This window comes from Dunckerocampus dactyliophorus, chromosome 8 (assembly GCF_027744805.1).
Source record: "Dunckerocampus dactyliophorus isolate RoL2022-P2 chromosome 8, RoL_Ddac_1.1, whole genome shotgun sequence".
In the NCBI taxonomy this organism is placed as follows: Eukaryota; Metazoa; Chordata; class Actinopteri; order Syngnathiformes; family Syngnathidae; genus Dunckerocampus; species Dunckerocampus dactyliophorus.
This window is the reverse complement of record NC_072826.1, coordinates 7,238,431-7,262,973: the sequence shown is the minus strand read 5'-3', so window position 1 is coordinate 7,262,973 and position 24,543 is coordinate 7,238,431. Positions and strand designations below refer to the sequence as shown.

The 24,543-nt window shown below is 41.1% G+C and overlaps 1 protein-coding gene across 2 annotated transcripts in view; it reads right to left on the bottom strand.

Annotated features, from left to right (window-relative positions):
* Window positions 1-24,543, bottom strand: part of prickle2b (prickle homolog 2b) — a 95,979-nt gene that overhangs the window by 3,142 nt on the left and 68,294 nt on the right. For both annotated transcript variants that reach the window (XM_054785273.1, XM_054785274.1), the window contains 5 exons: window positions 15,233-15,416; window positions 10,435-10,548; window positions 9,974-10,111; window positions 5,092-5,295; window positions 1,715-1,901 (listed from right to left, as the gene is read on the bottom strand). In XM_054785273.1, coding sequence (XP_054641248.1) covers window positions 1,715-1,901; window positions 5,092-5,295; window positions 9,974-10,111; window positions 10,435-10,548; window positions 15,233-15,416 — 827 coding nt within the window. The remainder of the gene's footprint in view (window positions 1-1,714; window positions 1,902-5,091; window positions 5,296-9,973; window positions 10,112-10,434; window positions 10,549-15,232; window positions 15,417-24,543) is intronic.

The following is a 24,543-nucleotide window of genomic DNA, read 5'->3' as shown; positions in this document are numbered from 1 at the left end:
TTGAGACTACATTCGCAGCCGCATGGGGAGAGAGTGTTTTTGATTTGGTAATCGCTGCCATCTGCTTTTTAAAGCACGTTTTGTAACCGTTTCAGAGGCTGCCTGCTACACTGTGAGATGAGCGCGTTTGTTTTGAATGGACGTTTGGTGCAGGTGTTTGGCCTTTCATTTCACAGATTAACTGCACGCATGCTGTTTCTCTGTTGGCTTTTGTTTGTTTGTTTTGGCTTAGTTTTTACATCGGGTGCCCTTCCTGCCATGACGGTGGCCTCCCGGAATTACACCATTACATCACCGGGGGTGATACACTGCATCCATAATCTGTGAATAACAGAAATGACTGTGAAAGCAGTGGTCTTTGTCGCACGTGTCCTTAGTGCAGTAGTTCTCTGTCACGCCGCCCTCGGAGACAATCAGCCCCCCGCCGATTTGAAACACTCCAGTAATCCCTCGTAAATCGCGGTTAATTGGTTCCAGACCCGACTGTGATAAGTGAATTTCCTCGAAATAGGAAATGTTTATTATATACTTATTTATATGACATAATACCTTCTAAATACGTTTTTCATGTCATTAGAGCACGCTTGACATGAAATAACACCCCTATAGTCAACTTTACACTCGTTTTACACAACAGAGTAAACATAATAACAGTAAATAAGCCATTTAAGACATAAATAAGACTCTTACTTGCGTGTGTTGCAAGAAGTGTTCCGGACGTGTGGAGGACAGGAAGTGGCGTTGGGGGTTCAGAGTTGAGTTTTATCTTAGAGTGGATTACGGCCGCAAAAGTAGGCCGTGTTATTATTATGATTATTATTATAATGATTATGTTTATTATTATGCATTATTATTGTGCTTGTTGTGAGATAAGTCTAACCTGCAATAAAGGCCTGTTGTTCCGGCGTTCATGTCTGACGATTGTGTGCCTCACTAAATATGACAGGAAAATTACTGACACCTAGTGACCAGTGTAGAAAACCACATCTTCAACGCCTTTCAATGCGTCTTTTGAATGGCTTATATTTGTATTTTAGTTCATTTAGCCATTTTTATGCTTGAAAATGCTTAATTTAGGCAAAAACATTTGCTTAAATATGCATTTTTTTATACTGATAGGCTGTATGTAATGATCTATTCATTCATATATATGAAAAACCGTGATAGAGTGAAGCCGCAAAATTCAAACCGCGATGTGGCGAGGAACTGACTGTCAGAACCTGATATTTATTTATCGATACAAACCACTGTCGGAGTTGCTGGCACCATCATTGTTCAAGCACGAATAGACACTAACAGACCTGCAAACATTGCAGAAATTTTATAAATATAGTCCCCCCACCCGCCTCTATAGTTATGTTTTGAGGACTGCTAAAGACTAGTGGATGGCAGGAAGCATGTGCAGTGCAGGTTGCACATCTGCCTCCCAAATTGCTGACAGACGTTGGAACTTTTCTGTGTGGAGTTTTCCCCGTGCTCTTGTGGGTTTTCTCATGATAATCTTTCTTCCCACATTCCAAAAATATGCATGTTAGGTTAGTCTGAAACTCTGTCAATGTGAGTGTGAATGTTTGTCTATAGTACAGTATGTAGTATGTGATTATGTATGTGACCTATAGTGTGTGATTGAGTGGACTGAAGTCAACTGACATGGGCGTCAGCTCGCCCGTAACCCTGCATAGATGAAGCAATAATGTGTGGCAGCTTGGCGTACCAATATGCTCCCCGCATGAATCACAGTACTCGGCGTAGAGGGATTCAAAGCAGGAGCAGCAGTAGGGTCTTCCCTCCTTCATGATGTAGCGCTGGCCCCCGAGCACCGTCTCACACTCGAAACAGCAGAAGTGCTTCATGTGCCAATGACGGCCCTCTGCTTCGGTGCACTCATCTGCCAAGATGATCTGAGAAGAAACAAAGACGATCTTTTATCAAGAGATACAATCTCAGTTGTGATAAGATAAAGGCGCTCGTGTGCCTCTCCACACACTTTTTTTTTCCCCCTCTTGGCAACTGAGTACAGTCGGATCTTTGTCATGAATGTGCAGTAGGCTTGTTTGGACCATTGGTGCAAGCTTTTAATGACGCTGGTTAAACCCATGCTCTGTGTTTTAAGCCAGTTAAAATTGTTCCAGCCTGTGGTGTAAACTGAGGGCGCATTCAGACTGAACCAGTTGCACCATACCGGGCTTTTAGGTGAAATTGCATCTCCTTTCAGCACATTTGCGAGTGTCATCCCCTTATAATACAATTATGTATCTTACCTGCCTTGGTGGATTATTTCAAGTTTTTATCTATGCTCTATTTATATGACGCGTGCATGTGCAAGGTTGCCATTAGGGTTGTGAATATGGATATCCGGTTTGACAAGCAAGAGATAGGGGTGCATCGGTAGCTGCATCCTGGATTGATAAGCATCAGCCATAAATTCTTAGATTAATCAATTGTAGAGACATGCACTGGGCATCGCAAGACCAGCAACCAGTTGAAAGTCCGTCTCTTAAACAACGCGAGAGCCTGGGCTGTTGGCGAAACAATTACCATGCGTTCTCCGTAGCTTAGCATGACTGAAGACAAGAATGGCTTTAAATAGCATTAGCAATGCTAGCATTAGTAGCAGTAGCGATCTAATTTACCTTTTTTATTATGTATTGTATAGAGCTAAGACAGGAACATCATCAAATTAAAAGCACTCCATGAATACAGACCCACCATCCACCGGTACGAGCCTGGAGTTTGTTTTTCAGAGAGGTGCACCAACAAATATGCACATTAGCAGTCAATAACATCATCAAATCTTACCTTTTTGCATTTCCACATGGTATCACCATTTGGGATCAAATGTGAGGTGAGAGACAAAGGGGAAAAATGCAGTATAGTAGTCTATCTGTGCAGCGTGGGAGAAAGTTAGATGGTGCGTTCAAGGACTGTTGAACAAAATGGGACAACTTAAACATGCAAAAACCTGGATATTTCTTACTGTATATTATTTTTTGAACAAAATAATGGCCCCTATTTCGACAATTTACATCCATTTCCATAAAACGTTATGTAGTTATTTACAAATTTTTGGTATTTTTCGTGTGTGTGTTTTTTTTTTTTTTATTATTATTGCGCCCGAACGTTTCCCGCAGACTTGTGGTTGGGGACGCCTGCCTTACAGCACGCTTGGGGACATGATGTGCTCTTTTACACACTTGAAAATACTGTAACGCCGCCACTTTTATAGCATTAGCTTCTTTAGTTTCAAGATTCAAGAGTTTGTCTACAACGAATCTAACCGTTGACTCGTATAGAATTGAATCGTACGCACACCGTATCAAATCAGTTTTTAAAATATGTCGTTTTTGAATCGTATCTCAACCCGTGTATGTAGATGTGTATTGAATCGTCTACCACAAAGACATTTACATCCCTAGTTACCATGGTGTTTGACTTTGTGGATTATGGAGTATTTCAGGTTATTTCTATGTTTCAAATTGGTTGTCATCATTAATAACCAGCGAGAAGAAATAACACTTTTATTAGATGCCTGTCGCTGTTGCGCTGCGACCCAAGGGCATCTGTAACAACTGTGCTGGGGACAGGGAAGTGGAGCCTTGCTTGAGCCTGACTCCAAACACTCACACCAGTAAAAAAAAGCTGACCAAGCTCAGTGTAACTTGCCTGAGTACGAGTATGCCCTAAAATTAATACTCTACTGCTAAAGTGTTCATCATGTTGTCTATAATGTAGTTTCATTCAAAGAAATGTTTGCCATGCTTGTCTGAAGCAACTAACCTTAAGTCAATAGAAAAAGACAAAAATGTGTCAGGCCTACCTGTGTGGAAGCAGTTGTCAAATTGGAATTTAATGAGCCTAATTCGAAAAAAATGAATATATCCATTTTCTGTACCGCCTTTCCTCACTCGTCCTCTTTTTGGGCAAGAGGCGGAGTACACCCTAGACTGGTCGCCAGCCAATCACAGAAACAAAAAAACAATTATAAAATAAATAAATTCATATATATAATAAAATAAAATAATATTTAAAAAAATACATGAATTAAATAATCTTATTTATGCAAATAAATGTTTGTCATACTTCAACCTTAGTCAAAAAGAGATTAAGACAAAAATGTGTTGGGTCTACCTGTGTGGAACTAGTGGACAAATTAGAATTTACAAAGTCTAGAAAAAAAAAATGGAAAAACACTTCCTTGACTATTAATTGGTATGCATTACTGCATGTATATATTAATTTAATTCAAAGCAATTTGCTCTTTTTTCTGATTGAAGCAAACTATTTTTGTCCTTCGCTTGACTGTGCGGAACTAGCACACACGAAAACAGAAGTTGACATTTGTTTCCTTTGAACGGGGCTGGTGAATTATTTGCCAATAATCCATTAAAGCCGATGTACAGACAGCAAGGCAGGAAACAAGCCGGACCCTACAATTTAATTTTCACGCTCCTACACTGTGGAGAAAAGGAGGGAGTCCACATCTGAAGCTCTGAATATCGATACATATTGAAGGCGCTTTGAATGTGCGACATGAGCATGACGCCGTAGCTTTGTGTGTGCGCCATTTGACACTGTTCAAAGATGACAGTCTGCATGGATAATGTCATTGTGGAACAACTTGATTACATGAATTAACCTTTTGTTCCAGACCACAACAAAATGCAAGAAAACAGCATCGTCGTACACGTAAAAGTGGAATGAAATTGTTGAAAACATGGAATTTTGGGTACATTTTGCAGATATGAGAGGTAATTAGCATTTAACTGCGATGAATCACGGGCAACCATGTGATGAACTCAATAAAAAGTTTATTTCGTTTTACAGCCCTTGTTAAAGACAGATGTGCCTTTTAAGTACTAGCACTGTCATTGTCCCCATTTAGAAAGGGGAAGTTGGTGTTAATAGTCTGGAGATCATTAGTGCTGAAGAACATTTATGGTTTCAGAATGACTGTGTGTGCGAGGGCGCAAAACCAGTGAGCATCATATGACAGCAGTTTAGTGCATACTTAGGCAATGTGCAGACTGTGTGAATGTTAATCACGATGATGCGTCAGCGCATGATTATCCACATGCACTCGCTAAAGACTACCTCATCGCAAGCTGTGCAGCGCGGCTTCAGCCTCTCCGCATGGTGCCGGCCACAGTAGATCTTCCCGTCCTGGTAGAAGTAGATGAGGTCCACCAACAGCTCGCTGCACATGCTGCATACAAAGCAAGCTGGGTGCCAACACACACCATGGCCGGCACGAGATGCAAACACAGCGATGTCGCCACCATTTATCTGGCCTCCACACTGAGAAGAGATGGAAGAAAGGACATGTTAGGACAATGCACTCTTTCTACAGAACCGCCGAAACCCGGAAGTGTGGGATGTTCTGTGTGATGGCGACTGAGGAATCAAGTAAATGTAACTAATGCAGATGCCACTACACATTACCACTCGGCTAGGGGCAGCAGTCTCAGTAGGGAAGTCCAGACTTCCCGGTCCCCGGCCATCCCTTCCAGTTCCACCGGGAGGACACCAGGGCGTTCCCAGGCCAGCTGTGAGACATAATCTCTCCAGCGTGTCCTAGGTCTGCCCCGGGGCCTTCTCCCGGCTGGGCATGGCCGGAACACCTAACCAGGGAGGCGTCCGGGAGTCATCCGGACTAGATGCCTGAGCCAACTGGCTCCTCTCGATGTGAAGGAGCAGCGGCTCTACTCTGAGCCCCTCCTGGATGACCGAGATTTTGATTGATTTTCTTTGTAAATTCAGCATTTTTGATAGTTATTAAAGTAATCCCTTCTTTATTCGGTTAATTGGTTCCAGATCAGACCGTGATAAGTGAATTTCCGTGAAGTAGGATTCCTTTTTTACAAATGGAGTATTTTCGTACTTAGAGCATAGACAACCTGTTGATGACCTTGTAAATACAGTTTTTAACATTATTAGAGCCCTCTAGACGTTAGACCCATTATAGTAGACATTAGTGTGGCTATGAATGTGTCGCTGAGTGGCGGCCGGACAGGAAGTGGCGTTGGGAGTTTAGAGTTGAGTTTTATCTTGGTGTGGGTTACTGTAGCAAAGGTAGCCCATGTTTTTATTACAGATTTTTATTAAGAATTACAGTATTGTGCCTGTTTTTAGATGATTCAAACCTGCAATAAAAGCCTGTTGTTCCGGCCATCAAGTCTGGCGTCTGTGTGCCTCACCAAACATTACAGTAAGATTACTGACACCTGGTGACCAGGGTAGTATACTACATATTTGCGTCTTTGAATGCGTCTTCTGAATGCCTTATTAATGTATTTAAATAAAATAATATTTTGTTAATTAACTGTGCTTCAATATGTATATTTTTGACTAATAATAGGCTGTATTCAACCACAAAACAGCATTATTTATTAAATACTTTATTTTGAAAACCATGATGGAGTGAATCCGCAAAATTCAAACTGCAAAGTGGCGAGGAAGGACTGTACATTGGCTCTCATTTGAGTTTGCAGATGTACCTAATGCAGTAGCCGGTAAGTGCTTATCTGCTGAACTATTTCATTGACATTATTTAACTAATAATGTATGTGAGAATCGACAGATCGCTAAAGTAATTTTCCAGGCGAAATATGGTGGCTACTGCATCATAAAAATGATAAATGGAGAGAGGTCATTCAATTAAGCACCACCAGTTAACATTGGGTTGTTCTAGAACAACACTCAGGGTGTAAAGGTCATATAAAATAGCCTAATTTCCCCTTCATATAACATAAATCCTTTCAAATAAAGCTGCATTACGCCGTAATTGATCACCTTCAGATGTGAAGAAAAGCTATTAAGGAGGAGAAAGGCTGCTAATGTCTTGCTAGAAGTTTAAGTGTCAATGTCATGAGCGCTTCGCTGCTATTTGCAATTTTACATCCAAAAAATAAAATGAGGTGAGAATGTTTGTTTACGTGTGTGGCCTTCATGGTCAGAGAGGAATTTGAGTGGCTGACACGGGCGGGGTAAAGGGGAGAAATAAAAGCGGGGTGATATATGGGTAAGCGAGATCAGCACAGAGGAGTGAAGGTAGAGGAGTTGAAGAGATAAACAATAAGGAAAGTGAAGGAGACAAGGGCTCAAAGGTCAGGAGGGAAAAAGATTTAGAGGAGTGGGAAGATGGTGACAGAGGGAGAGTTACAGGCTGTCTAACTGGAACACAGCTTACAGCTGCAAGGAGCAGGCTTAAATCAATAGACACTCAACAATCTGATCCCTTATGTGTAGGTGTTCTGTGTTCGTGCGTATGTGACAATATCAGCTCAGTCAATGTGAAAGGGAAGCCACTGTGTATCTTCACCTGAGGCGCCAACACCACAAACGCTTAATCCTCCGTTGTAAACAATACTGCAATTACTGGGAGGTTTTTGGTTTCTCTATTTCGCACTGTGGTCCCGTAAGGCCAAGACAAGAATATACGTGCATAGGAACAGTAAATATTTGATGGGGCACCGAGGCAACTTTTCCTGCAAGATTTAGGTTAGTTTGAAAGTGAATGGCGATTCCCTGAAGTTTTATGCAAGATGCTGTTTCAAGACAGACTGTGGTTGATTGAGTGTGACAGCTCACGTCAGCTGGAAGACAGAAACACAAGCAAACAAAGGACACGCACACAGGCTTGACCCATTAAACTGCACAGATGAGCAGGCGATAAATACTTCAACAGCGCCTGAATGTGAAATGCAATGCAAACCACCACGTGACCACATAACGTTAATTCATCAGGCATACCTACAGGATCGGAGATCAAATGCAAGCTCTTCTTTAGAAGCTCTGCCTCGACAAAAGCAACAATGCTTAGTTTGGATTGTCAGATGTACCTGACCTCAGTCAAGCACAAAGGTGTTGCTTGTATTGTATTGCTGATGTGTTTTTAGTTAGCAGGATTGTGCAAAAAATAAACGAAAGCACTCATTTCTATGACACTTTGTGAACAGGTGACACCCACTCAGTTTTGCTGCGGATTTGTGGCCAGCGAAATGTATTCTCTTTCACTGCTGGTTGCTCTCCATGGAACCACAATGTTTCCGCCTTACTGTACGGAATACCTTTCTAGTTAGTGCTGTTGTGATGTACAGCGACACTGCATGCAACTGACAGGCATTTAACATGTGGCACCTGTTATTTAGCCAAAGAAGAGTATCAAAACATGATATAGTCAAATGATTTAGATATGTGTCATTACCTCTAGTGCAGACAAGTCAACATTTATCACAACTATTTTTCTATTTTTATGTACGCTAAGCCCCTTGAATACAAACCGCCCACATTGAATTGACAAGGTCACGCCGTTGTTGTAAAAGACAACTGGCACATCTCTGGACTTTATATGTCCACATACATCACTTCTCACATGTCGTAAAAAAGGCCTGCAAATTGCCAGTTGTCGGCTCCACGTCTGGCTCATGACACGCCTTTGACCCATGTCACATGACTCAGAAAGGACACTGAGGCGAGTGACGACTGGCTGCTGCTGTATTAACATCAATATTGTTTAAAGATGCATCCGCATCCTCATCCTCACCCATGCTTTCATCATTGGGTTGTTTACTGCAATGCCCTCTCATCAGGTCTGCCTAAAATGAGTTTAAATGCCTGCAGATGGTTCAAAATGCTGCAGCCCGCAGCAGGGAAATACAGTCGTCCCTCGGATGGATGGATGTAGTATTGTAGGGGCGCATTGATTTCACATAGCAACATAGAAATGAACGCCTAAACCTAGCATTAACTTTTCCAAAGTCAAACAGGAAACCACAGCAGCAGCTCCAATATGTAGCTTTACCCTTTGGTAGTCGCCTAAGCCGAGTTTGTAGTGAAGCTCGTCGCTAGCTGGCGAGTAGTAGGTTAATATGCACATTATATGCAAATATGTCACATTATATGCAAATGGAACGTTGTTGATGCTTTTTGGATTTTTTTTTTCCAGAAGGCTTTATAGGTGGAATATGTGTTTCCCATTACATGCATTCTTAGCTCCATTTAAAAAAAAATCTGTTGTTATATCTTTAGAATGCACAGAAAAGAGAAAGACGTGCATTTATGTCTCACATAAGGACTGTGGATTATAGGAAAAAAAAGTGGAGTTTTCCTTTAATACCACATGTAGTCCAACATGACAATGAAAAAAAAAAAGTTCTTCTCCAATTCCATGTGGAAGTGGTAAGTTTTTGGCTTCTTACTCTGGCCTTCTTCTCCACTCCATTTGCAACCCTTTCTTAAGTTTTTAAATTGGAGGCTAACTAGTTAGCTCGCATGCTAGGCTTTAAGCAGCGACCATCTCATGTCCCTGCAGTGATTATGTAGCCTGCGCATAAGATTTGCGCAATGTGATGTAAACAAAGAATATTAGGACTGTAAAGGTTACTATAGGTGTGTTATTTCATGTCAACAGTGCTCTACAGTAAATATTGTTTTAAAAAAAGTATTGTTAAAGAAAGTCATAAACAGGCTTTCTATGCTGTAACTACAAAAAGATTCCATTTAATATTGAATCTTACTTCGCGGAAATTCACTTATCACCATCGGGGCTGGAACCAATTTGCTGCGATAAACGAGGGACGGCTGTAGCACAATATTACTCCTGTGTTGACCTCTCTTCATTGGCTACCTGCTGACATCAAAGTGCTGTTTCATCGTCATATCTGACTGATCTTTTAAAACCCTATGTGCCCTCACGTGCTTTGTGTTCTCTGAAACATTGGCGAGAGGGTGTTCTCTTTTCGAGCACCAACATTCTGGAACAGCCTGCGTGTAGACATCAGACAAGCATGCTCTGTGGAACTTTTGAAGGCCAGGCTAAAGACCCACTTTTTTACTGATGCATTTCATTCTAAAACTGTGTTTTTTGTGTTTGCTTTGTTTTAAACCATCACTTTGATTGAAAGGTCATTATAAATAAATAAGAACAATTCTTATTTTTGTCTTTGATTGTGTCATATTTACAACAAATTTCTACCTGTTCACAGATGGCGCCCGTCATCGTCACAGGGAAAGGGCGAACATTGCCCCGGCCAAGGTTTTCCCTTTTACGTTGGTTACTGAAGAGCTTCAGCTCCCGCTTCTCTTCGTCATCCAGACTGTTGCAATAGCGAACCTGAACAGGCAACAAAATGCAAAAGCATGAACACGTTAAACTAATTAAATAGTATTTGACCAAATAAGACTGTTAACGGTCCTTGCGTTTAGTTAGAAAATTATGCTTTTACGATGTTTAATGAATGGTTATTCTCAAGTCAATTTAACATCAAATACAATGTAGGGAAAGCGAAGGTGTTACTGTTCTAAATACTGCCATTATTTACTTATTAGTTTTTTCCCCACAGCCAATTAAATTGAATCATTTCTGTGTTTGACTCCTTTGCCGTGAAGGAGGGGAGGAAGAGGGCGATAGATGATGGGCGAGGTTTGGGCTCTCACCTCGTTGTCGTGTGGCGGGAGTTGATGGAGGAGCTGTTTGATTCGGTATTTCTCTCCCGGGCTGTTCACATAGGGCACCTTGTCCTCAGGCAAGGAGCTGTAGTACTGGTGGACCTGATGTAGAAAATAAATACAAGACAATGTATTTGGATGTTGACAACCTGAACAAACAATTTTCTGATGGACTAATTACTCGTAAAGTAGGGAAAGGAGGTGTTTTCACCTCACCACTTATTTATAACTGGATTCATTTTTTGTCTGTGTGTTCAGAAATATGCATAACCTGGTTCATTTTGAGGGTCCATTTGCAATTAAATGGTTGACTGCATATAAATGTTTCCCAATTTTCTAATCTTCCAGCCTTAAATGGTCACAGACAAAAATAATTAAGATTTAAGAGCAGGAGTAGCCAACACACATACACAGCTGGAATCAGTTTGATTTATGGCCCACCAGCAAAGACTAAATGGAATCTTACCTCTCCATCTCTACACATGGACATGGGAATGTATTACTGACCTGTCACACGTACACACACACACACACACACACACACACGTGCACTACGAAGTGATTAACACATATGCATGTAGAAATGTGTGTGCTCAGGTAGGAGTGCAAAGACAGGATTAAATGCTAATCCAGCCATTCCAAATTACTCGGACATTCTTTGCATTGCAGAGGCAGACAATGAATGTCATCTCTTTGTTATTTATGGCAGTCGAGCTATTGCACTGTAACAGGGGGTCGAGGTATAATGGAGGTCAGGGCACTCAAACATGAATGTGCCTGGCTGCAGGCAGGGGGACAATTGGGGAAATGACAGCATTTTAGGGAGAGGCTCGAGGGCAAAGGTCAAACATAGGAGGTATGAAAATGGGGAAATAACAACAGTTTTAGAATGCGCCTTGAATCCAGAGATATCATGGCTATGATAGAAAATGTATCCTCCAATAAGACGCCGCATGAAGCAAATCATTGGAATGAAAAGGTGATCGATACCATTTGACTGGGTCAGGACGATCTTAACAACCCATCTGTCATTTGAATGGATCTACTGACTGGAGGTCATCAGCTTTGTCCTTGGCAATAACACATTGCCTGTCACACACACACACACACACACACACACACAATGATTGAATAAAGCCGCTTGACCACACCTAAACAACCAAGATTCCTTACACTACCCAACAATCTTTTCATAAATGTACTTCCCCAGATGTCAGGGAATTGTTTAGCCTTCCACGTGCATGCTTCTTGTTGAAATACAGTAACGACTGGAACCTTCTTTCGGAAATGTAACCAGAACTCTGCTATTGTTGGCATCCGCTGCCGTTGTGGAGCGATAAGGCATGTGTGTCCAGTAGCAAGACGTACGAGTGGAACTCGGGGCCATCAGTACAGACAGTACTGATACACATGTGGCGAAAGTGCACATGCTGCCAGGTGAGCATGCATGTGACATGCTTCCAGCAACAACAACAACAACAACAACAACAAGGTTGCTTTTGAGAGGTGAAAGACCCACCGCCCAGCGGAAAAGATCAGAAGAAGATACAGCATAAAATACACACCCGTTTGCGGCGAGAGTCAGGAGGGGGTGGCTTGTGATAATAACTGTAATCAAAAGCAGATTAAACTAAAGACAGGGCCCAATATCTAACTGTAGCGAAAGGAGTATTTTGAATGCAAAAATGGTAGGACTTTACAGCGGAGTGACATGAGTGATGGTTTCACACAGCTGGTTTGTGTTGCAATTACTGACCAGACAGCGGGAGAGGATAGCAACCGGCACCAATACTGACAATCTCTCAACAAGCCACTTTATAGACGTTAGTGGACACCTTTTATTATTGACAACACTGCACTGTTAAAAATAGGGTCAGAGTAGAAGTTCATGTTTGCCACTCAAGGTACAATTAGAGCTACTACATTATTTTGCCCCGTTTCCACTGCATGGTACTGTCTTTTTTCCACTTCAATATGGTATCATGGGAAACTGCAAAAAAAAGCCACACTGAATGCATTTGTTGGAACAAGACACAATAACTATGGACGAGAACTGCGATTACCGTACTCGTCATTTTGTGGATGTTGGCCACGTGGGCAATGTGACAAATTTTGTTCAAGTGGAGACCGAGGGCAGCAGAAAAACAGATTACTGCAGCGAAGTGGTGACTGTGAAGTGTAATTTTGCAGCACCTACACCTAATACACAATAAGATGGTAGCAGCGCGAGCATTCATGTTTTTTTGGTCATTTCTGGTCATGTGTCCTTAAATTATAATTACTTAGCGATGAAGAATTAGTTTGATAAATGTGAAATCAGCAGTGATTTATGTCAGCCATTTGGTATTGGCCCGGCTCAAACCCTGGCTGACTTGGGCTACATTCACACTGCAGGGTATGATGCCTAATTCAGAATTGTTGTTGAAAATCTTTTATGTGGTCGTTCACATTACCAAAACAATTTGACTTGTCAATGTGGAAGTGACGCGCATGCGCAAAAGCACAGCATTGAAAGTTACTACAGAAGTAAACATTGCCTCAATTTGTGCTTTCCTTGGCACGTTTACGGTAATTTCAAGGATTTTGTGCAACGGGAGTCGACATTTTCTTAGCCAAATAATTAAGATTAAGAAGAAAGAGGGCAGGACTTTTGGCTATGTCAGTTTGTGGAGAACTTGCTGCAATGTCTGTTCCGAGGAGCGTGTGGGTGGATGTCGGAGCCAGGAGTGGTGGGACATTGACGTGAACCGCTTCACTGACACATTCGTGAAATTATTTTCGGATGACAAGAATAACTTTTGCTTACATCGACAGAACCATTGTACTTTTATCCAAGTGTCGGTAAATTGGAAAAGATGCCTTTGACGTATAGGTTGGACATATGCGACCACACCATTCAAACTGCAGTAGCTAGGATACATGTTGGATTTATATCTACATACAAACGAGGCCTGGAAATCTGAATTTTACTGTTCACACCGTCATGAAAAAAATCAGATACAGGTCACGTATGAGCAAAAAAATCGTTATTGACCTGCAGTGTGAACGTAGCCAAAGTTCCTCAAGAAAAGTACCTGAAAGGCACCTTTGAAAAATGAACTGTGCTGTGAAAAGGAGGAAATTGGTCTTTTCCAGGACACAAACATTGTATTGTCCATCAAAAGAATGTACTCCAATGTACCCCAAAAGCGCAGGGGTGTACTTTTTCTGAGAGGGTAGCAGCAAATAACTTGCTGGGTTGAATTGAAAAAACCTTATGACCGAATGGAAATGAGCATATGTTTGGAGATCAACATTTGCTAGGTAGTTCTTTGCATACATTATAGTCAAACATAATGGGAAAGCTACCCGTAATGTCTGCCTAAGAGGGGTAGGCCTATCCATAAACAGAAACATTATTCTTCTTCAATCAAGTTGCAGACTGTGACTTTACATGTTCAGTCTAACAAATCAGTTCTACATTGCCGTAAAAAATCTGATTTTTATTCAAATTTGTTACAATGGTTAGATGAGTATCGCTTGAAAGTTTTATCACTTATCTCTTTGTATTCACAGTGTAACACAACCGGCACGGAAGGCTGTTTTGTGGAGACATATCAGTGTTTCACCAAAAAAAAAAAAAAAAAAAAAAAGGGTCTTCACAGACGACACATTGTGGATGACATTGCTCTTGCCACATGATGCTTCCAGGCCGATTGCTTTTGACAAGCTGTGACTTGGCAGCAGCCACGATAATTCAGAGGGATGGCCAGATGACAGCCCACGTTGAGATTCAGTATTAGCAGTCATACTACAGCTCATAAATACATGAAACATTTACGTTAATACGTACTGCAGTTGAGCATTTTCTACCTTACATTTGGTACCGTTGAATATAATCATATTCTGATGATCTGATGGGAGAACACCATAGTTGTAGCCTGTATGTGCGCTGAGATTTGTGACTTAACACTATAGTTGGATAAGCTCTACACTCCAATAGGGCATCAACTCTCTAGGGAGAAACCTAAACCAACTACCGAGATCCTAGAGATTATTTAGCTTGTCACTCTTCAAGATTGTGTGCGAGAGGATGACATACATCAGACCACCAGCGCTGAATATTTCTCATAACGTGAAAATCATATGTCACCAAACAGCAATAGTAAAATATGTTGAAATCACTCACAGCTCTGGTTCCACTTTTGCCTGACCGCTTGTAAAATCGCACTGCCTCAGACGAGAACCTAATTGACCTCAAGGCTGGGTCATGTGACCCAGGAGGGGAATGAAAAATGGCCCCTTAAGGGTGAAAACAGAGGGCTGCGCCAGCTCTGTATTGACCGGTTCATCACCCTGAGCTCATCAACAAAAAGAAAGTGGCTTCCATAAACACTCCCACTGTCCAATAAAACCAGTATCCCTCCCATACGTGTAGTGGTTCAACAAAGTACGGTAAAAGCGGATTTTCCTGGATGTGCACGGAGCCGTTTAATGTGTTTGTGTATCACAGAAGCTAAGATGAGGCTGATGAAACTTACGGTAAACATGTTTGCAGGCAGAATGAATTGGAGATTAATGTGACTGCAGGGGCGTCATAATCCTTGTTATCCTTTAGCCTGCAGGAGGCTCAGCAAGCAAACTGGGGAGTTATTATAATGTGGAATATTGCAGCATGTGGTGAAGCGAAACAGTGCTAAGTGTACTAATAAGTTATATAAACTGATAAGCCATCTTGGTGCCGACGCATTTAAAAAAATTTCATTTTCACAATAATATTATATGATTGAGAATTCAACTTGCGCACCTGCTCAGGTTTGAGTCCTGGTGGCACCCAGGCGTACTCCTCCAGAGCGCAACCAGAGTCATCATCTGAAGTGGAGTTCCTCTGGAAGTCGTACATCAGCTTAGTGACCGTCTTCTCCATTTCCACAGGCATGGCGCTCACTGCATGCTCCTCTCGACGACACTTACAATGCACACAAATCTTCCTACCGTTGGGGAAAAAAAGAAAGGAAAAAACTGCCTTAGATTGATGATGGAAGACAAATTGAAAATGCACAGCCAACACCGGATGCACAAATTAAAATGTGGCCTCATGTGGCCTTTAAAATAGGCAGAACAGTTGTAATATTTGTGGACTGGACACATTTTCATTTCAACTCAGCAATTCAGAGACGACACCATGAGAGTGGGAACATATTCTTCAACAGATCATTATTAGTGTCATTTCAGCAGAAACATTATAGTGCATGTTTGGGCCTATGAAGCCTGTCGTAAATCATCGCATTCCCATCATGTACAAGCCTTTTTTCGAAGGAATCCATCTGTGAAAAACGTCAAATCATCCCACCTACTTGGTCGTAAGCACGGTAAAGCCCAATTGAAATTTCTGTAAATACCCTTTGACTTTTTCTTAAAACCAGATGGGGGCTTTACCCATAAGGGGAGTAAACTCCTCTTTGGTCAAAGGTCAAGGCCTCCCACAGCAGGTCTCACAGTAAAAATGTTGAGGCAGTGAATACAATGCTTAACAACCCTCTGAGGAACCAAGAACAAGGAATAATAGCCGAATGCAACCAGTGACGGTGATGGAAAGCAGAATTGTGCACACCCCTGAACATTTTTACTCCGACCACAATTAGCACTCAATATCAGCAGCTGGTCCAGCCTGATTAATGAAGACGTAAAATGGTTCACAACGTTCAATCGATTAATCAGAACTTCTGTCCATACAGTCCCACTTTTAAGCACTTTCACAAATGATCACTTCTTTGTTACAGTATAATGTAATAATGTAAAGGCGCCACCTAAAAAATACTGTGGATTATGTCGGAGAGTTCATGTCAGCACACCCTACCACATATGCACAGAATACAGATGATTGAGATTTATCCAAACTATACTGTAGTGAACCAAACTGAGCTAGGCAACTTAATGAAAAGGTAGCTCAGTAGATTAGGTAAATTGAATGCTCACTGGAAGCAAAAGTATGAAGCAAGAATCAAATATTCAACTTATGTTTATTTTGTTTATTTTAATGCACTAACTGTAACTATCAATTAAAAAATAATGACTGTTTGTACTATTAAATCTGTTTAAGCTATTTAAATTGTCTTTGTTTTGTTGTTTTTTTGTAACCTGCAACAAGTTTATGGACTTTGCCGATAAACTACATTTAAAGTGAGGGTTGATTGATTGCCGGGGCACAAATGTAAAATAACTGGAGCAATGTGTGAAGAATATTGACTTTAGCTTTAAAGTATAGCGCTTTTGAGAGACACACAACATGCTCAAATAAAAATATCAATGTAAGCCACCTTGAATCACTCTGCCTACTTACGCAAAGGAAGGACATTGTGTGTACAGATAGGTTTTGCGTTGTCCTTGACAGCCCCTCAAGCAGCAAAAACATGGAGACAATCTCATTACCTTCCCAGACGGACGCCTGTTTGTCTAACTCTCACAGAGAAGCTTAGAGACACTTGGCACACTGTTTGACACACTGACAGCTCGGTCGGTCAAAGATGTGCTCATGTAAGGTGCATGAAGCATCAACGACACACTGTGGAGCGTTTTCCCCTCTTGTGCAAAAGTCATGCTGGTTGTGTCTTTTTAACAAAGCACCTGAGCGTGCTTGGCTTAATTAACCCTGATGGATGGCGATGCGAGAGCTCCAAGAAGTTTTCAAGTATCCTCACAGTAAAGCCTTCCCGGAGGCATGTCACAACTTGTCATATGGCATGTGAGCCTTTAAAGGAAAGCATTCAAATAGGTCGAACAGTTGGAGGGATTCTCTATCACCACTTGTGATTCCTTCCCAGCCATTACTGTCATCGCTAGTTTTCAACAGCACTGTGAGCTGAGGCAGACATGTGTTGCCAACGTGGAAGGGCAAGCCACAAGATACACCAAATGACAGCATACATATAAGTAAGCCACAAAACGGCCACTTGTGACTTAAATCAATACTTGTGGATATAATAAAAGGCCAAGCTCAAGCAAACCAACTCACTTGTCCAGTAAGTCGAGTGCATGAAGGCATAATGTAGCTCTGTACACCATCACTGCGCTCATTATTCATTTGGCACCTGATAAACCGGAAATCTATACAGAGAAAATGAGCATTTATTCAAAAAGAAGATTCAAAAGGCCAAAATAATGGCACCAAATGTGAAGACAAAAGAACAAGACACTCACTCACTGAACGCATGTCAGGAAGTCAGCACGTCAGCTGTTTCTATTTCTGCCTTGGGGTCTTGGAGATATACAAATAGCCTGGGAGGACCTGAAGCAAAACATTTCACGATGCATTCCTTCTTGGAGGACAAATCTGTGTGTCCTGGTGTTCCATGTTTGACTTGAGAGTCGACATTCACTGGCCTAAAGATTAGGTACACTCATAAAACCAAATGAAATCCAATACAAGAAAAGTATGATTTTTTTTTATTTTTTTTAAAGGGGTGCACGATAATCGGTCGGCGGATATGAGGAATTATGGCATCAGAAATAGTTCAGGCTGAGCAAATCAAGTGCTTCCTTTCTGTGATGCGCTGCAAACGGCCTGTCGTAACTTCCCCTGAGCTCCCTTGCAAACAAACATGGTGTCGAACGCGTGGGACTTCTTCACTGTTTCAGAGGAAGACATTTCACCAAATGCTCTGCAAGCATTCTGTGATGAAGGACAAAAAACATTGAGCTTCAACACATCAAACCTTATCAGCCACCTGAATAGCCAGCATCGCCCGGGGCTTGTCCTTATCGCCACGCTTGAAAAAGGGCAAACATTTTGCCAGAGACGACCCGAGGGCTAAATCAATCTGTGATTTCAGAATGGAAATGATGGCACTGGAAGACCAGCCCTTTACTATCATAGATTAAAAATAAAATATAATCCTGCAATATTGAAAAAACACAAATGTGGTGGTATAGAATTGAAGTGCTGAGAACACTGAGAGGTGTCACAAGACACTCACTTCACGAGACAAGACGAGATTTTAACTTTACTTTAAAAAGAAGTACAATGAAGGAATATACAAAATATATGACGATATATTGCAAATTTAATTACCACTGTTACACTCTTCTGCACTCTTTGTGTATGCTACCGGCCCCGCCTCCACCCACCGAGACAAATAGACTGTATGACTGTTCATGCTGTTGTTCTATGGAACAAATGCCCTATGATGCTGAAACTGATGCACATCGTGAACCCTCTTCCTGCCTGTTTAGAGGCGGGAGACACGCATGCACGTGGCAATGCATTGAGGCTGGCAAAACTATCCAGTTCATGTTCATTCATTGTGTTGTGTGATTGATTAATTTACTTATTATCGTCCCAGGTCAAGTGCCCATGAGACATTTTATTACTGAACAAGAAATCTTGTCACATTTTAATCTTGTGAGATCTTGTGATACGAGATCTTGTGACACAATCACATCACATCTTGTGATCTTGTGCAGTTCAAAGCCCCAATACAACCACGATAATAAACAATTTGTTAAATTTATTCCACCCTAACAAAGAGAATATCAAAACTGAACATTTTTGGATCCTGCCAGGCTTTGTAGTTGTGGATTTGTCTGCCACCACACCTGACACTGCAGAGATTTGGAGTCACAGACTTTACATTTTGTGTGCTTAAAAGTTACTTCAGTTATAAATATTTCAGTATGAGCATAAACAATATCGCCTCCTTCAACAGTGAAAAATACGGTACATTTTTTTTGTGTTTGAAAAATGAATTGGAATCGTCCACAATCACGTGAGACTGTATAGTTAGTACATCAGGAGGAGAGAGGTGTGACCTTTACCGCTACACCCTACCATCAACAACCCCCTCCTCCCGGTCCAGATGTTTGATAACCATCCTTCAGTGTTTCACCTGGCAAACATCTCCTCACCACATGAGTTCTGGCAGAGATCCTGTTGGCCTTCTGAGGCCTGTATGCTAGCTCCCCCTCCCCTCATCCTCATGATTTACAACAGCTTCACACACATGCTGGATTTTCCCTCCACTGAAACTTAAAACCTGAGTTTCCTCTTACAATCTACATGATTTCAATTAGCAAAGATTTGGAGACGCTGGTTGTACAAGTCAAATTTACATCCTGGATGCCTCAAATGACAAAAGTGAGGTCAAGTGAAGGAAGTAAAAATGCTTGTTTTCACTTTTAATTTTGGCTCAAAGTATTTGTCCTCTGGGAAGAAGTTAAAATACAGCCCTATGAATCATGCAATATTGAAGACATGCATAGATTTAATAATTCACACAGAACATGGACTAGCATGGAATATAAATCAGTAGGTTACCATTTCATTTGAAATCATCACATCCCGGCTCTGTTGTGTTCAAATTTAAACTTGCCGTCTGAAATTGTGCATCCTCACACGACAGAGGGGTCACAGGGGGTCATGTGCCACATGACCATTCACCAGAGGGAGTCTGTCCGCTCTCCAAATGAAATCCATTTCCTCTTGTATGTCTTCTCAAGAGACACAAGAAAGAAACGCTCAATATCCTCAAAAAATGACTCATTTATAGTCACCATCAACAAACATTATTCCACTGCACAGGTCCATCTCAGCCTTACTTGCCTTGGTTTCGTAGGTCACTGCAAAAACCGCACCACATTGAACGCATCAATCTTGAGAATCAAGAAATGCTAACAAACAACAATGGAGGAGAACGAGTAGCTGCTGTATGTACTTGTGGCTGTTGGAATTACTAATTCTTCTCCAAGAATGACCTGACTGAGGACTTAAAAGTATAAAAGCTAAATGTTAATATTCGGGTTTGATATGACCAGGAGCAAAAAGCAGCATTATCCATAATAAATCAAAAACAAACTTCGTCAACTAATACTTAGGAAAATGGGTTTTGACCTGCTAGGATCCCAACTTGACATAACTCAACTCCAGATCTAGTTGGAACGTTGGAGCCATATTCCACAATGATAGTTGAGCCCCTTATCCTCCTCTGTGTTCTCCTCTTTATGCTTTTGGTGCAATGCTGTCATTTAAAACTATAATGATATCACAACAAGATCAAATGAAAATTATAGTTTTAAATGACAGCACTACACCAAAAGCATAAAGCGGAGAACACAGAGTAGAGTACAGCTGGGTTCACATTCACACTCCAGCCAAGCCTTTTCACTTCACTACACTCTGCTGTTGTTTTTGTTGGAATAATTGTTGGAAAGGGAGAAGCACATCTTTCCTCTTTAATGTGGTTTCCCTTTGGGAAGTGCGACATTTATATTCACTGTTTTGGAGATCTGTTGTGTCCAGTTTTTCATGGACTTTTTCGTGAGTACTCGACAAGAGCACAAAGTATTTACCTGCCCTGGGATGCATGTCGACTTCAGAGCCATTAGGATTTAGTCACAGCTAAACATGACTGGAGGTGTTCCTGACAAGAGTCAGACTTGACAAAGACGTTTTCCATTAGTGGCCAATTAGTACGAGCCAGATGCAATGTGTTTCTGAGGCCAGTGATTATGCCGCCATCCACCTGTCATAACTCATTATTGAGAGACAAAGTCCCGTCCTCTTATTAGTCTCCCCTGGGGACAACCATCTAAACAAAATGATGAAACTATTTAGGATCCTTTGACTTTAAACCAAAACAGCATGCTTCACTAATGTCACACATAAAGGTCATTTACCTGGTCAAAAGAAAACAAGTTCCTGTGACTTTAATGACCTTAATGCCATCAGCAGGCTTGACTGAAACAGAGCAAAATGAGTAAAACGGGTCTGACAATTGAAAAACAAGTCATTCTTGTCTATAGCAAACAATCTAATGTGTAATTCAACTAGACTTGCACTGACATCATGAAAAACAATGTGCTCTTAGCCCAGGACAAATTTCTGACCATAACACCTGAGTCATACTGAACACACTCTCCAATGCACTACCAACTTCAGTTGTCACAATACTTATAGCGTGAAGGCAGACCCATTGTTGTCCATTGATTAAGCATCATTATCAAGCTATAATAAGAACACAGAACCTTCAAGCAGGTGGTGACAGAATATGCCACACAAGGAATTGGCATTCTTAGAACCATGCTTAAATGATCATGCATTAAATTATTTTACAATTATTAACAATACCCAAACCATATGGGAAATGTATGATACATTAAGGGTTAGCACTTCATGCTGGATTATCCATTCAGTCATTTCCATCTTTTTTCCCCACTTACTGTATTTAACATTTTCCTTTAGGAACACGTTTCTAAACATTACTGATTATGGGTTCTTATTCAAGGGTTAATCATGGGTTATCACAGTGTTTACATGCATTTGCATTATGGGAAATATACAATCTCTTTAACCGAACTCACTGAATACTAATTACATACTGTTTAACCGTGGATTGTTAATCACAGTCTTAGCAAACTGCAACACATCCAGTGAGATACAGTAGTTCCAGTCAAGCACATATTAAGATTGAAGGCTCATCTCAAGTATAAGATCAAACCAACTGCAGAGAGACAACGAACACACGCGTACGTGGATGACACTCATTCACTCTGCTGTGCAAGGTCAACGACTCCCAGGAGGGATCACATCAAATTCAGACGATTTTTTTAAATTTCAGATTGTGCACTAGATTGTCGTGCTTCAAATCAAATCAAATTCCATTACTTATTCAGTGAGTGCCAACTTGTTCCCTATTGTGGGAACAGAGGAAGTCATAGACCTGCTTCCAAGGAAACCTCACACCACAACAGGCTCCCTGCTAACTGCCTGCCACAGGGACGCATCAAACAGAAGCCACCCAGTGACTAAAACTAATTAAACACTTTGAAGGAAAATATCACAGCATATCCACCCTATTGGAATATTTGGCTGGAACCATTTGTCAGCAGTTTGGGGGAATAGGCAATAACAGGGACCGAAATGAATTACTCCCATGCAAGAATAATGGTAGTCTGTCAGTTTAGTGAATATTTAGGCTGCAGCTCTCAGACCTGCAGAGTGAAGCAAGCTGCTGAAGCATTCACACGTGTTATCAGTACTCTGGTCCGGACCAAAAGCTCTCAAGGGGTCTGATTTCTTACTTACTTTAGCGACAATGTTGCTAAATTGGAAACACTGATCCCTCCTGCTACATCTCATTCTCTGAGAGACCAGGTGCGTATGAGGTGTGTTAAGAAGCAGTTACGATGCCATCTACTGGCTGGAGTTGGACGGACAAGCTACATTCACAGACAGACCTGTTATAATGTGTTTATGAGCTAGGGCAAACAGGTAGCGCCAAATCTGTTTGTGGCGAGCCACCACAAATAAATTAATTTATAGGAAACACTGAAATATAAACAATACAGTTGTTCTACCCCACTTTGCTGTTCGAATTTCATGGTTTCACTCTCACAGTTTTTCAAAAATACATTAATAAATAAATTGTTCAGGTTTCTTGGTTGAATATGGTCTATTATTAGTCAAAACATATACATGTTTAAACAATCGTTACTGATTTTTGACTAAATCAAGCATTTTCAAGCATAAAAATAGCTAAATGAACTAAAATACAAATGTAAGGCATTGACAAGTTGCATTCAAAGACGTTGAAGATATGTAGTATTCTACACTGGTCACTAGGTGTCAGTAATGTTACTGTAATGTTCGGTGAGACATACATACAACTTGATTTCCAGAGCAACAGGCTTTTATTGCAGGTTTGAATTATATCACACAGTCACAATAATCCTTAATAAAAACCCATAATAAAAACACCGGATACTATTGCGGCCGTAACCTACTGCAAGCTGAAACTCAACCCTTAACCCCCGATGCCACTTCCTGTCCGCCACTCACTCTGCTCCCATTAGGAAACATTCCTAGGATTTTTTTTTTTTTGGCGGCTTGAAAAAAATTGCACCCACACTGTGCCGGATTAAAAAATAGTTGCATTCAGACGGGAACGGATCACTGGGTGAAAACGATGTAATACACAAGGCATACCTACGTGTGGCGCTGTAAACAGACTCACAGACGGAACCATGCCACACACCAAATCGGAGAAGAGCACATAAGTCCGTCGTCTTCCGCTTTCCAAGGCTCATCTAGACTTATTACAAAGTGTAATTACTTCTGCGAGTCATTTTGGAGTATAACACGTCAGAAGAATGTTGACTGGGGTGAGTCATGTCAGTCAAATTATTCAGATATTATGTTGGCTTTTCGTCAAAGCTCACTTCTGGTCAGGTGATGGCGAGAGGGTGGCGACGGGTCGGTGACATCATCATTTTCATAAAACAGGGTTTTCGCTGGTCTACACGGAAACGACATGTCGGTGTTTTCAGATTTTCCCACTCTGGAAGCCGTTTTTTAGAAAAAATACAATTTCAGTGCACCCAGAACACTTTTTCCATGTGGATGAAAGGCTGAAATGATAAAATACTTTGCTGTTTTGACCTGAAAATGTTTCCATGCCCCTTATTTATGCCTTAAATGGCTTATTTACTCTTATTATGTCTACTATATTGGGTGTAAAGGTGACTATAGGGGTGTTATTTCATGTATAGACGGCGTTAATAATGTTAAAAACGTATTTAGAATGTTTTAAATAGGTTTTCTAAGCCCCAATTACAAAAAAATGTTATTTATTTATTAGGAATCCTGCTCTGTGGAAATTCACTTATCACAGTCTGACCTGGAATCAATTAACTGCGGTGAATGAGAGTTTACTGTATACTGCGCTTGAACAACACTACAAAAAACTGATATATTTGTGAAAACATACAGAAGAAAAATGAAAAATATAAGTCTCAAAACACCGACACCACCCTGGTATCGATAATATCGATATTTGGATCGATACGCCCACCACTATCACTCAGGACTAGAGTCCGCAGGAAAGCGTACAGAGTTCCGTCTACAGTCTGTCTGGGCTGTCCTGTGTGGTCCGGTCCTTCTGGTCCTGGACTGCACTTTCACACTTGACCAAACGAACCGAACTTGCAGAGCAAACAGACTCTATAATCCATTTTAACCGGAACAAAAAAGTATGAACGCACCCTTAATGATTCTTGTGCAAATACTGAAATCTTAATATGTCTTTACTTTTACGGAGTCTTGTCAACTACATCAACAAAAACAGG